The 14,192-nt window shown below is 46.0% G+C and overlaps 1 protein-coding gene across 1 annotated transcript in view; it reads left to right on the plus strand.

Annotated features, from left to right (window-relative positions):
- Positions 1-14,192, plus strand: part of RABL6 (RAB, member RAS oncogene family like 6) — a 53,056-nt gene that overhangs the window by 16,394 nt on the left and 22,470 nt on the right. The window contains exons 4-8 of the mRNA XM_030961345.1: positions 1,807-1,859; positions 2,922-3,013; positions 3,869-4,009; positions 5,046-5,151; positions 9,505-9,608. Of these exons, the coding sequence (XP_030817205.1) occupies positions 1,807-1,859; positions 2,922-3,013; positions 3,869-4,009; positions 5,046-5,151; positions 9,505-9,608 (496 nt within the window). The remainder of the gene's footprint in view (positions 1-1,806; positions 1,860-2,921; positions 3,014-3,868; positions 4,010-5,045; positions 5,152-9,504; positions 9,609-14,192) is intronic.

Consider the following 14,192-nt stretch of genomic DNA (forward strand, 5'->3'; position numbering starts at 1 on the left):
TTTCTCAGGATGGGAGGAATGATGGAGAGTATTTGTGGTTACTTGGGCTTCTCTTTTTAATACCTAGAAATGTAGGTCATGCCAAGCATAATTCAGCAGTGACTGCAGAAATAGTGATGTTTGGATATTCAGAGAAGCCACACAAATGTCACTCACTTGAAATTAATTGAATTGAAATGGGAAAAGACATGCATTGCCTAGACATCCCACACCTTCGGCTGCATGGAGAAGAATCAGAGCCCATACCTGGATCCCTCAGGGAAACACATTGCCCAAATGAAGAGGGATCAGGATTAATATTTCTGCTGCTTTCAGATGTCAACATTAAGCTGACATGAGTGGGGCAAACATTTTGCAGGGATGCACAGAAGCACCCCCAGAATCACCTGCTATAACATGCAGCATTAAAGCTTTTCTGAATAACTGTATTTTCTTATTATTTATCCCTGTGCTGTGTGCAGGAAAAACAAACCCTGTTTCACATGCAGCATCTGGCAGAACCTTGAATTCCACGTGTGATTCAGCAGAGTTAAGAGCTAGTGGAAGCTATTTTGATCCTCAGTGAGTCTTTTACAGAGTCAGTGGGAGGGTTTTTTCAGGTGCATCTGAGCTGCCCACACCTTCTGTTATCAGCGACACAGGAAATTTCTTGAAGTGATGAGAAGCAATTCCAAGACTGTGCCAAGTATAATTTAGTTAACTCTTCATTATTTAGACTAGGAAAAGACACAACAAACTTACTTCAGAAGTACCGTTCTTAAATGCTGTCAGTAACATCTGGGAGGTACTTGGTATCTGTCAAACATAACTCCTGATCTTGCAGGGTTTTTCTTTGTGTGGTGCTTATCATTGATAAAATTCTGGGAACTCAGAACATTCAGTTTAAACAAGAGGCCAAAATTTTTTCATGGTGTGTACGCACTAAACCTCTTGGCGGTAGGTGACAGAAGATGTTGGGATTCCTGGCAATCCTTAGAGCCAAGTGTCTACACCAGAAAATCATGCCAGCTGATGGCCACTCTGTTAATCGTAGCTACAGATAGACCTCTCTGCTGAGACTCCAGGCTTTAAGATTTGGAAACACAGTTAGTGTGCAATTGACTTGACACAAAGTTTCCAGGGAGGCTGAAGTTTTAAAAACACAGTTTCTGGGGTGCTGAGTTAAATGCTAGTGGTGCTTTAAAATGTCAGAAAATGCTTCCGTAAGATGTAAGGAAAGAGAGAAGCCTCAGGGGCTGCCCTTTAGCTGCCTTAGAGGAAGCAGATGGGTTGAGATTCTTGCAGGTGGGACCGTGGCTGTGGGACTGCAGGGCAGATCTCTAGAGTGGTTTTCTAGTGTCTTCTACAAACGTTGGGCACATTGCTTCTTGCACTTTTCTGGGAGCCTAATCAGAGTTGTACCTGCTACCTGGCTTATGTTTGTGTGCTTTGGTGGTGCTTCTGGAGGATTTATTTTCTGCGCCTTCACTGGTGATGGCCAGACCTGACCTCTGGCTCTGGCCTTTGGAGCACATATAGGCTGTCTCTCCATCTTCACAACTCCTTTCCCACAGTTTATTTGATTTCTCTTGGATTTCTTCTTGGATAAGTTCTGTCTTTGGATTGCTTTACTGCTCATTTTTTAATAGACTAGCTGGGATTCTTCAGCAAGGCATGCCTATCCCACCCCTCCTCATCCCCCAGGCTTACAGTAGAAGTAGGATTTGCTTTGAGGTTGTGTTCTAACTGCTGTGCACCTGTCCAGACTCATCTTCCAGTTCTATGCCCAATGTAATGCTTTTTATATGTTTTACTATTCCTTTTAAGGAAAATGCAAAAAACGAGGAGATGGTTTGAAACTGGAGAATGACCCTCAGGAGGTGAGTCACCTAGAATTCAGAGGTCTGAGGCCTCTTGTCCAGCTTTGGTCCATGAGGAGCAAGTTCTATATTTGTTCCTGCCCTAAGGCCTTCCTGGCAGGTGGGTGAGGGACAGTGGGTGATGCCGATCGTTGCTCTGTGTATTTCAGCCCTGCTCCTGCCCTCGCTGCAACTTCCCTGCTGTTTTCCATTCTGTCACTGGGAATGACTGTGCCCCAGATGTTTGCTCAGCAGCTTTGTACCTGTCTTCCTGTGGGCAGAGGCAGAAATTCCTTTTGTCAGGGCCTTCTTGTAGGGCCTGAAGAAATGACTTGATGCCCTGCTCTGGCCGCTCCTTGTAGCTGGGCTGTTGCACTCTCACTGGTGCCCATCTGCTCGGGCTCAGATGAGGAGAATTTTCCTCAAAATATTCTCCCATGGGAAAAGCCTTTATGAGAACAGTTACCACAGCTACTTATTCCTTTGCAAATGTGGGTGCATTTTCCACTCCTGGGAAAGGAAGGTGAGAATTATTCCAGGGGCACCAAATTCCAGTAGGAGCCATGGAGACTGAGCTGGCACCGTGGAGACCAAGCTGAGACCAGTACTATGTGGGCTTAGCAGCATGCAGAGTCCAAATGATGAAAAGCCACTTGGATACTAATCCTGTCAGCCATCCATGGGAGAAACTGCCCCCTGCTTTTGGACACAGCAGCATTAAGAGTAGAGCCAATATCTGAGTCAGAAAAAAGATGGAATGGGAGCTGTGTCCTCTGTCCTCCACTCTGTGGTTTGTATGGACTTCTCTTGTCAACACAGGATTTGGGAGCACAGGGGAAAGGACAGGGGTGGGTTTTAGCATGTGCTGTCAGAGACCATCAGGTGCTTCACATCCTGTTCCTATGGGAAGTGGAAGCTGGGAACCACCAAGTATCTTATTTCAATGATAATGGTGTGAAATCCACAGGTACTCCTCACAGTGGTTGTCACTTTAGAAAGTTTGCTCAGTCAGTACTGTATCCATTGTGTTCTATATCAGCCTGAATCCAGTTATTTACTGTTTCTTTGCCTTTATTTCCTCAGGCAGAATCGGAAATGGCTTTGGATGCAGAGTTCCTGGATGTCTATAAGAACTGCAATGGTGTAGTGATGATGTTTGATATAACCAAGCAGTGGTAAGAGACCTTTACTGGCACCATGTGATTCTCCCTTGTTCAGGCAAAACAAATGACTTCCAGATTTCCAGATTCCCAGTGTAATTCGAAAGCTGGTAACCTGCCTAATGAGTTGGAGCAAGCTTGTATCCTTTAAAATAAAAGCTTTATCTTGTGACATGGCTTTTAATACATTCCTCTCCTGGGCTTGTTCCAAACAAGCAGTGTCCCAGTGGGTTGTGTGCTGCAATTGCTGATATGCTGCTGGCTGAGACTTGATAATTAGTGCTATCACAGGTGCAAAGTGCATGTTGCAAACCCCTGCTCACCAGAACGCAAGGGAAAGAAGGATGCTAGAAATTCCCAAGAAACTGGAATTAGTAAGGATTATTTAGAGGCCCCAGGCTGCATTAATCTACAGAAGTAATGAACTGTTGGTTTTACACATCTGAGGAGAGTAAGAGAGATAAGGAATCCAGAGTGGAAAGAGGAGGGGGTTAGAGCTCCTGCTTTATATTTAGGCTGGTGTTGTTCAGGTTTGGTGTGGATCAGTGAACCTGTGGACAGCTGAAGGGAGGGAATGTTTTCTTTCTGCCAACCCCACAGTTTTGCAGGACTGAGATTGCTGTAAGAGATGTGGAGGTTCTGGTGAAAGTGAATTATTGAGCTTTTGAAGTTGGTTTTGAATAAAGAATCGTGCAAACACATTGAGGGTTAATGTGTTTCTCTGATGGGATAAAGAAGTCACAGACTTGGAAGGATTTTGGAAAAAAAATTCCTGTGGTTTTTTTTCTTTGTGATTTGTGCATGAAACTGCTAACAGAAGGATGTTCCCACTTGTCTGCTCTCTCATCTGCTCTCTCCCCTCTGATGAAGGACATTTAACTATATTCTGAGGGAGCTTCCTAAAGTGCCGACCCACGTTCCAGTGTGTGTGCTTGGGAATTACCGGGACATGGGGGAGCACCGGGTCATCCTGCCCAGCGATGTGCGAGACCTCATTGACAACCTGAAGAGGTGAGTGGTCAGGGCAGCAGGGCTCAGCTGCTCCCTGCCATCCCCTGTCAGGGACCACGTCCCTGCCGTGTTTCACATCCATGTCACGTGTGCCCTCTGTCCTGCTGCCTGCCTTGGGCTCCCAGAGCTCCCCGTGTCTCACAAGCAGCAGCTGCTGACACATGGGCCCTTTGATCTGGAGCAGATTGTTTGCCATGCTCCTGGAAACAGCATGAGACAGCATGTGCCCGGCAGCATGTGCCTTTCAGAAGTGCTGTTCCCAACAAGTCATCTTCTTTCTGGATAGTCCTCCTGTGAGAGAGTGCTCTCCCCATAGCACAGCTGTTCTTTGATACAAGTGATTGAGCTACACGAGAGCCAGCCAGTGCAGCTGTGTCCTTGTTCTGCCTCTGAGCATCCCCCATGCAGCACTTGCAGGGCACGGCCAAGTCAGATGTCCCTCACCAGCCAGACAAGCATTTCCCTTAAGCAGAGATCTGAGGTGCTCTGTTATGTGGTACAAAATAGTATTTGTTGATCAAGATTCAGTAGATGGTACCTTTGTATGTAATTTTATGTTTTCAAGGTATTTTTTCATTTTCCTCATTTCTTATTTGTTTATGCACGTGTCAGGCAGAAAGAAATGGTATCAGTTTTAAGACTTTATCCATTATGAAATAATTTCTTTACGAAATAATTTGTCAATATTATTTTTGTCCCTCCAACTGTGGTTTTTAAAACAAAAACCTTTACTGTGAAATGAACAACTTGTAAAGCTGTGAATCCCCAGTTTAGGAAACCAACATCCCAGTGTCCTGACAGAGTATTTCTTAGCCTGGCAGGCACATGACACCATCACACACCAACAGCCACCTTCTGCCACCCTTCAGTGTAAATTTTGGTTGTACACAAAATAATGAGTCCAAGCAGAATGATGCCCTGGGCAACATTTGAGGGTGGGGGCTGGCTTGTGGGCTGGCTCCTGGTGTGTAAGTCAGTCCTGTGCAGGCTCTGCAGGTTGTGCTGGATACAGTGTTTTCCTCTCTGCTCGGCACAGGCCTCCCGGCTCCTCCTATTTCCGCTATGCCGAGTCTTCCATGAAGAACAGCTTTGGCCTCAAGTACTTGCACAAGTTCTTCAACATCCCCTTCTTGCAGCTGCAGGTAAGGCAGGGATGTTATCCTGATGTGCTGCATGTGTGGGACAGGTTGGATTTGCTTCCTTTCTAAGGCAGGAATTTGGTATTTGGGGTTTCATTTGCTGTTAAAGGATCCTGAGTAGATTCTTCTTTTCATTAGAGTTAGTATAACAAAATTATGTCAGAACATTAGTGCCTGTGAGTGATTTAAACATGTCTCTGGTTGCAAGAGGCCAGCTGTGCTGAGTTCCCAATGCTGACCTCTGGAGAAAGGCTCCATTTTCACTGGCATGAAAATGGCATCCAGTGGTGCAGTTACCAAGTCAAAAATGTAAAATACACACATCTGTTAAATTTTGAATTTCAATTCTGTTCAGTTAAAACTCAGATGAGAAGAGATTTGGCCATTATCTGAGTAGTTCAGGAACCTCTGTTTGCTGAAAGTCTTAGCCTTAATGGTAAAGGGCATTAGATATGAGATCCATGTGCTTGCATCCTGTTCACATGGATCCAGTCTCATATTTCCTTCATATCTGAGGATTCTTGGGAGGCCTGAGGGAAGGGCAAAGTCTCCAAAGGGTGGGATTCTCATCTGTGGGCATTTAGAAGATGGGCTTTTGGGGTGATCCTACGGGGGTCCTTTGGGATGAGTAGCTTATGCTTTTTGTGGGCACATATGATGTTGTGTTACTGTTTTCTATTTGATGGGGAAAACCCAGGCAGTAGATCTTTATTGTCTTTTACCAGTAATTGAAGTGTATGTGTGTATTTTTATATAAATAATCCCCAGTGAAATGCTAGTTCAGAAGGAGCTGAGGTATATTAGTGGATGTTACCAAGTCCTCAGGCTGCAGAGCAGAAAGAACCAGGATAAGAGAATTGAATGTATAAAAGCTCAGTGAAACAAGTCAAACAATTTTTTGAGGGGGAGGTTGTAGAAATATGAGCCGTAAATCCAACCTGCTGTTCAGTGGAGAAGGTTGAAATTTGCCAGCATGTTGCTGGTGAAATGTTTGCGTTTATGACACTGCGCATTTGAAGGCTTTTGGTTGCCTCCACCCAGTTTTTGGGGCTTTACTTGATGTCAAACTTTACCTAAGATGGGCTGCATTGGTTTCTCCAGCGCCCCTTGCACTTGTGCCACAGGTTTATGGGCAGTGCCTCATGCTGTTCCACAGTAGCTGCCTGGGGCACTTCACTGCTCCCAGACACTCACTGGCAACCTTGTGTTGGAGTGCACAGGGACCGGGGCTGGCCCTGTTCAACATCCAGTGCAGCATGAGCTGAAATCTGTAGGAAAATCACATCTAGACTTAATTCCTGAAGGTTCTTCTTGTATCTTCAGAGATCCTTGCCAGTACCAGGCTCCAGAAGGGAGTTTTTCTCCTTGGAGTAGAGCAGGATTAAAGGAGAGGGATGCTGCCTCGTATGAAATGCACATAGGATTCAGTCAGCCTCAGGCATTTCTGTGCCTCTCAGCCTGCCCTCCACAGCTTTGCAGGGCAGAGTGGTCCAGCTGTATCTGAGGTCCCAGGCTGTCTCTCAGCAGGGTTGGGGTCAGTGTGTGGTTTTCAATGGCACATTCCTGTGCTCATTTTATAGTCACACATCTTCCCTGGCGAAAGCAAGGGCTGAAATCCATACCCCCCAGTTCAGAGCTCATTCTCTTTGTCAGCCTGAGCTCTTCAATTATTTATCAGTTCCTTTCCAGGGGCAGGATTGGCAAATCCGAGGATGCAGTTCAGCTGTAGGTATATCTGGAAACCCACAAATGGCATCAGGTCACCCAGGCCTCCAGATGCTGTGCTGGAAGGAGACAGGATTCTGCAGACAGCTGAGATTGCCTTTTCCCAGGAAACCCTTGCAAGTGCCTTTCAGCTAAAGCACTGGTCTCTAGCACATTATTTATTCCCTTCTTTTGGGTCATTGCAAAAAATAAGCTGTTTCTTTAATATTTTAATAACCAGCATGGTAAAATAGAATATATTTTTTTAAGTGTTTGGAAGTTTATTAGTAGTGATGAATTTGTACAAAATTGGTTGCACGTCTATCTTTATTAAGTATTAAGTATTAAGATATATTGTGATCTGTGAAAATGGAAATAAATAAAACTGGGGTATGTCTCAGTGCCAAAGTGTAAGGCAAGGCACACCACTTGTTTAATAGACAAGTCTAATTAAAGTCATTATCGAAGAGTCTAAGGTAAGCACAGGAGAGCAGTAGCCCTTCTGTCTTTGTTTGTTCAGCTAATTTGCTCAGCATGTATGTCACCTGTCTTAGGAAACTGGGGACAAAGAAGCAGCAGACTTGCCCTTTTTTGTCTCATTTTTGCTTATACTGCATGAATAATATGAAATTATGATATCTAATGCTTCTGAGTTCTTGATTTTCTTGAATTCTGAAATCTAGAATTTGAATTCTCGAGTCCTCATTAGTACTTCTGATGAGGGTAACAACTTTAAATATGAATAGCATATTTTGCTAAATCTTTCTTGTCCGTAAATGACAATAAAGGAATTTGCTTTAAGTAACAACTTCGTAATTCCATGCATACATGTTAATTAAAGTCAAGTTTCCATCTGCAGAGAGCACTTGAATATGATGAATAAAAATTACTCAGCAAAGAAAAGAGAGATTGCTCCAAGCTCTTAACTCAATGGCAAAGGTAGACATGAAGACTCTAAATGCCTTGGAAGCAGTGAATGATCACAGAAGCACTTACATTTCAAGAAGGGCTGTGTCTTCCAGTAAATTAGGGTTATCAACTGTGATGAGTCACCTGGTCTTACAGTACAAAATAAAAATTACTTAAACTTTTTTGCTGATTTCAGTCATAGTAGAATCTGACATGGAGGGCTCAGGCTGTGTTGTGATTGCTCTCCAGAGCACAGCACTTGGTGTGGTTTGTGTGAGCCAGATGAGTTAATTGCTCTTCAAACCTGTGCAGTGGCTTGATAGCTTCAAAGTTGTCACATCTATGAAACCATAATGCCAGCAGCACGTGCATGTAGAGACTGAACATCATTACTTCATGCAAATGTTTGTCTTTTCAGATGGATATTATTCTGGGAATTATGTAATAGATTTCCTTTTGGGCTTTTAATTTGATGGGATCTTTCTACAGTGAGTTCAAGTGTTGTCAGACAGGGAATTAAGAATTCATCATGGTTATTGATGCTAGCCTTCAAAAATATTTGTCAGAGCAAAGCTGAAATGTACTTGGAGGATAAGGCAGTTATCAAAGCAAAAATCTTGGCAGTTTGGAGGAAGCCTGGGGTTTCTCTTGTATGTCCTCCTGCCCAGGCAGGGATGCAGCCTGTGGCACCACAGACCTGCTGTCACAGGAACTGTGCCGGGCTGGGAGTCACCAGCCCAACTCAGCACAAGCTGGCCCTGCTCCTGTGCCACCCAGTGCATAGGCAGTGGTTGAGGGAGGATTGATGCCCTCAGGCACAAACACATGGCTTTTGACTCCAAAATTTGGGAGGTGAGTTGATGGGCAGGGCCAGTGCCCGGCTGTATGCCAGCCAGCTGTGCCTGAGCAGAGTGGATGGGGCTGTGGGGCAGCATTTGCACCACTGACAGCTCTAGTCTTGTCCGGGGGATCCAGAATGATGTTTCTGCAGGAGTGGATGCTGTGTCAGCCCTGCAGGGCCACAGCCCTTGAGGGAGCTGGCTGTGCCTGTGGGTATCGATCTCTCCTTGCTGTCGTCTGGATGTCGGGAAGAGGGAGCCCTTCCCCTCTGCTGAGGTTTTTGTTTGAGTTCTGTGGGAAATGTGGGAAAGGAAGGACTGAGTGGGGCAGTCCTGGATTACATTAGTGCAATCAACTGACTTTATTGCCCATTGAAAATGGGCTAGGGTGTCTGTCCCCCATCTGTGGAACAACAGCTGGAGGCAGAGGGGCAGGGACTTCCGAAATGTCACTGAGTTGATAGGTTATGCTCCCTCATCTACCCCAACAGCAAAAAAAAATTATTGTGAGGCTTTGCATTCAGCTGGATCCTGCTCCCAGAGGGGCTGATCTAGCACAGAGAAAATCAAAAGGCCTGAGTGAACGAGTTGCACAACTGATATCTGCAGGGGCTGAATCCCTTCTCCAAGTGTAACTGGTGCTGTGGTGTCTGAAATAACACATTATTGATTTATGGCTGAGAATAGCTGACAGAACAAGGTGCTTCTTACACACAGACTTTATGGATTATCTGCTTTTTATTTACTTTCCCTTTGTGCTCTGTATTTAAATGGACACCATGATGAGGGCCAGGGCTCCTGTTGCGCATGGTGTTGTGGTAGAGTGGTGACACAGGATCTTAGCGCACAGAGATCTGTTACAGTGACCCTTCTGCTCAGACCCAGCTTGTTTTCCTTTCCTCAGAGGGAGACGTTGCTAAGGCAGCTGGAGACAAATCAGCTGGATATTGATGCAACTCTGGAGGAGCTGTCAGTGCAGCAAGAGACTGAAGACCAAAACTACGAACTGTATGTCACTGGGCTGTCTTTTCTGCTAACTAACTGCTGCTTTGGGTGTCGCATGAGTGTTGGGCAGCCCCAGCTGTGGCATGTGGCCAGGTTGAAGGGTCTAGCGAGTAACATTTAGGGATCCTTTGGATAAAATGTTGCTTTTGAATGTCATCAGCTGAGGAAAAGCATGCACCTGGGGATCCCTGTGAAAGGTCTGGTTCCTACAGGCACGTGACTGGGGAGGGGAGGGCGGGTGGGGCTGAGCAGCACACCTGGGGCCAGCACATGCTGAAGTAGATAAAGTGCTGGAAGGGGATATTTTCCATCTCTCAGCTGCTCAGCACACAAGTTGGTTCCTCTCCTGGCTGTTGCACTCCTATGTATTTTGTGTCTTATGACAGCAGAAAGTAATAGCAACAACACTGCTGTCTTTTGTTCCCTTTGAGCACTTCTGGACTCTTTGGTGTATTTCTGTGTCTATTCTGCACCCTGGCTGCTTGTAATGGTGTTTGCCAGCTTTAGCCCCATAAAGCCAATGCACCTGTAGCACAGTGAACAGGAATCCATGTTCTGTAAATTCCCATGACAAGGCCTTTATTGCAGTGGTGTGCAAGCCAGAAAAGTCAGCCTCTGAATGTATTGAAAAAAGATTATTTACAGGCAGCTTTTGTTTGGAAATTGGAATCAATGATTATGAAATATTCATGCACAGGCTTTTGGACAAGCATTTTTCAGACCGAGTTTCAAGTTCTATAACCTTGTTCAGCATGTTTTCCTTGGAGGGCATTGAAATACCCCAATTCACACAAAGAATGCTGTTTCCAGAGCATTCACCTCATTCTTCTCCTGAGGGACTAGTTAGTCACCTCATGCCTTCAGCACTTCTGTAGATGTCCCTACTCAAAGGACTGGGCTGTGTGGGCTGTGCTGTCAGATGGTTTTTGTTTGTACTTCTTCAGTAATGGGAGGATACTTAATAGAATCAGGAGTTGGCAGAGCTGTTTCAAATTCACAGCACAAGATCTTTCTGTTTTGTCACCTCTTGCTCTTCCAGCAGCTTTAGTGTGTGCTGGGTGTCCATATGTGTCACTTCAGCTCACAAATCCAGCAGAAAAACAGGTTGGATGGGGCTAGGAGCAGCAGTGAAAGGTGTCCCTGCCTGGGGCAGGGGCATGGAATAAGGTGAGCTTTAAGGTCCCATCCAACCCAAACTAGTGTGAGACTCTGTGACTGTGAAATCTATCTTTGCCATATCTACCTCAGGGTTAGTCTGTGTTGGGCTGGCTCTGAGAAGAGATCTTAGATCTTAAAGGCAGCAGCAGCAGTGTGGTAGTGCTGGAGGGGTGGCCAGACCTCCTGGTTCCAGCAACAAGTATTAGATTGGATCATCCCACCCAGTGTGGCCACACTGCCGTGCTGGGAGGCTGATGGCACTGTCAGACTGCAGATTAACTTAACATGGCCTCAGAAATATCAGAGCCTGACAAAGGAAGAGTTGATGAAATATTAAAAGCAAGACTTTTCTCTAGGATTCTGGTTTAGCAAATGAAGTGACATCCTTATGCAGCTGGCCAGCTCCTGCATGTTCGTATCCGTACTGAAGCCAAAGTTCTTCACTCTCAGAAAATAACACTTCTTTAGAGAAAGGGCTTTAAAATGCCCCTGGATGCTTCCTGGCTAGAGGCACAGATCCCAAAAGAAAAGCATCAGGGAGTGTCATGTGTCAGTACTTTGATCACACTGACTAAAGAGAGCTATTTTAGGGTTTTTAAGGTTTTTCTCTGTACCCCAGGTAGAAACAGAGAGTCTGTTTAAATGGCACCTCTGTGGGACAGATGAGCTGCAAAGGGGTTACTTCAGCCCTGGAGTTGAAAGGTATGCACTTCTTACACTCAGTTTTTATCCCTGCAGGAGGTTTCCAAGTATGAGTTTTATAGCCAAAGACCTAATTTAAAGAAATGCTCACATTCATATGTCAGAGAACCCAAGTTTGGGTAAAGCCTCAACCCAACCTTAGTAAACAGTTTGGGCTAGGAAACAGAGTACATGTGGACACAACAGTGTGTGATGGGAATCAGAGCTTGCAGCAGTGAGGCAGGTCTGCAGTGCTCATTATTAGGGCTTGGGAAGGTCCTTGCAACCATGCTTGTCAGATGCCTGTCATTTTGGGATTACCAGGTGTCCTGGTTTGAAAAGACAGGTGCCTGCTAAGGAAGAGGCAGGAGCCTCCCTTGAAATGGAAAATGCAAACCCACTCCCTCTGAATTATTATAATTTTGAAATTATGGGGCTCTCAGGCAAAGATACGGGAGTAGGAGTAACAGTTCTTTATTAGGAAAAAAATTTAAAAATAAAAATGCAGCAGTACAAAACAACACTGCCAGAGTCAGAACATGCCCTGCCCCCTGTGTGTCAGGGGGTGGCACAGCCCCATCCCATGGGGGCTCAGCCCTCCTGCAGTGCCAGCTGTGCTGCTGCTGGAGCAGGGATCCTGCACAAGGGGGGAATTTTCCTCTGCAGCTCCAGGGCTGCTGCAGATGGGCCTGGGCTCCCTCTGGCAATGCAGGGCAGCAGAAAGCTGCTCCTCTGGCAATGCACTGGGCAAAGACTGCTGTGCTGCTCCAGGCTCAGATTGGATCCAGGTAGGAATGCTTGGCTCCTCCCCTGGGCGCAGCATCTCCCCATGGGATGCTGGAATTGGATCAGCCCTGCAGGGACACTCAGTGGCCATGGACAGAATATATTTTCCAGAGGGAGGATTGGTTGTGGAAGAGATAAAGAAGACTCCCCCACCTGGTTTTAACAGGTGGCCCAATTAAGAGAAGATAACTGCCCCACACCAGCAGATGGCAATAGAATACATACCCAGATCTTGCATTTTCCAAACTAAGACACCAGGTTTAATATGTTACATCAGTGAATGTCCAAGTGAGCACCTGGTACATTGTCTGCTCCCACTGGCTCTGTTGTGTACAGCATGTGTGTTGGTGCAGTGTGACTTGGTGACCCTTGACAGATCACAGAACTGTGGAATCCTTAGGATTGGAAAAACCCTCTGAGATCGTCAAGTCCAGCTGTTAACCAAGCACTGCCAAAGCCACCACCCAGCCAGGTCCGCAAGGGCCACATCCACATTTTTCGAACACTCCAGGGATGATAGCTCCACCACTATCAGGGCAGTCTGCTCCAAAGTCTGGCTGCCCTTTTTGTGAAGAAAGTTTCCCTAATATCCAACCTGAACCTTCTCTGGTGCAACTTGAGGCCTCTTTTGCTTTTTCCTTTTTATTGCTTGGTAGAGGAGCCCAACCCTCACCTGTCATACCTCCTGTCACGAGGTCTTTATGTTATTTCAGACAGCACTGGGAGTTCTGCTATGGGTCACCCAAATTGCACAGTAAGGGGAGATGACCACAGGGATTTGGGGCCACAGGCCCTGGTGTGGCTGCTGCAACACTTCCTCAGAGGCCATTCCTGCTCTCCTGCCATAAAATCAGGGCACAGAGCACAGCGAGGTGACAGCGCTAGGACATCTCGGTTATTCACCCCTGTGCACGTCTGGTAGCTACTCTGTCACAGTGACCAGTGCTAAATTTGGCTCAGTGAGAACTGAAAGAGAACAAGAACTCTTCCTCCTGCTCCAGCGGGGGGGACCTGAGGACAAAATGTCACTGATGCAAAATGTGGATCCTGGAGACGACACGAGGTGGCACACGACGCTGCCTCTTCCGCCTTACATAAGCCAGCCTGGGCAGCCGCTGCCTGGATGTGCCTGTGGGAGACACAGTCTGCTTCCAGTTCTTTCCCTGTGTTTAAGCTCCTCACTGCCTGACACACCTCTGGCTCTGGTACTGTCCCTGTGCTTTCAGAGTTTACATCTTCAATGCTGCTAAAAGAACATTTCACCCCTTTTTGAATTCTTGAATTCTTATTAAACAAACAGTAATGGCTTTTATGATGTTCTGAATTTGTACCTAATTTGCTCAGTTTCTCCATTTTTAATTGTACCCAGCTTATCTTCTGTTTTCAAGGAAAACTTGTATATGTTCAATGTGTCCATTCCCCCACAGAAGGGTGCCAGGGCTGGGCAACCCTTTTGGTGAAGAAATTTTCCCCAATACTCAGCCTAAACTTCCCCTGGCACAGCTTGAGGCTGTCTTCTCGCACCATGTGGGTACCAGACCAGTGACTGCAGACAGGTATTTGGGCTCTCTTGCTGAGGACTCTGCTTTGGGGAGACACATTCCCCAAAGAGACGGCTTTAGTCACTGCAGAATCATTGGCTGGGGGGTTGGGGGTTTATTTGCTTTTTTTCCACATTGAGCATAGCACATAATTTCAGGAAGACTGTGGTGCTAAGTAACACCCGCACAGTGGCAGGAGGAGCTGCTGTTGGAGCTGTTCTCTGGCATCCTCCACTGTATGTAAATACGGGTCCGGAGTGACACCAGCTACAGGCTGAATTACCAGATGGGAAAGTAAACCCACTCCTGCTTTCTCTTCCCCTTGCCCCACTTTTATCTTCTCCACTTGCTGTGAATCTTTGTGGTCATCAGACAGGTCAGGAGCCAGCCTGAACTGGAGTGGGACTTTATCTAGGTCATA

Source organism: Camarhynchus parvulus, chromosome 17, assembly GCF_901933205.1.
Source record: "Camarhynchus parvulus chromosome 17, STF_HiC, whole genome shotgun sequence".
Lineage (NCBI taxonomy): Eukaryota > Metazoa > Chordata > Aves > Passeriformes > Thraupidae > Camarhynchus > Camarhynchus parvulus.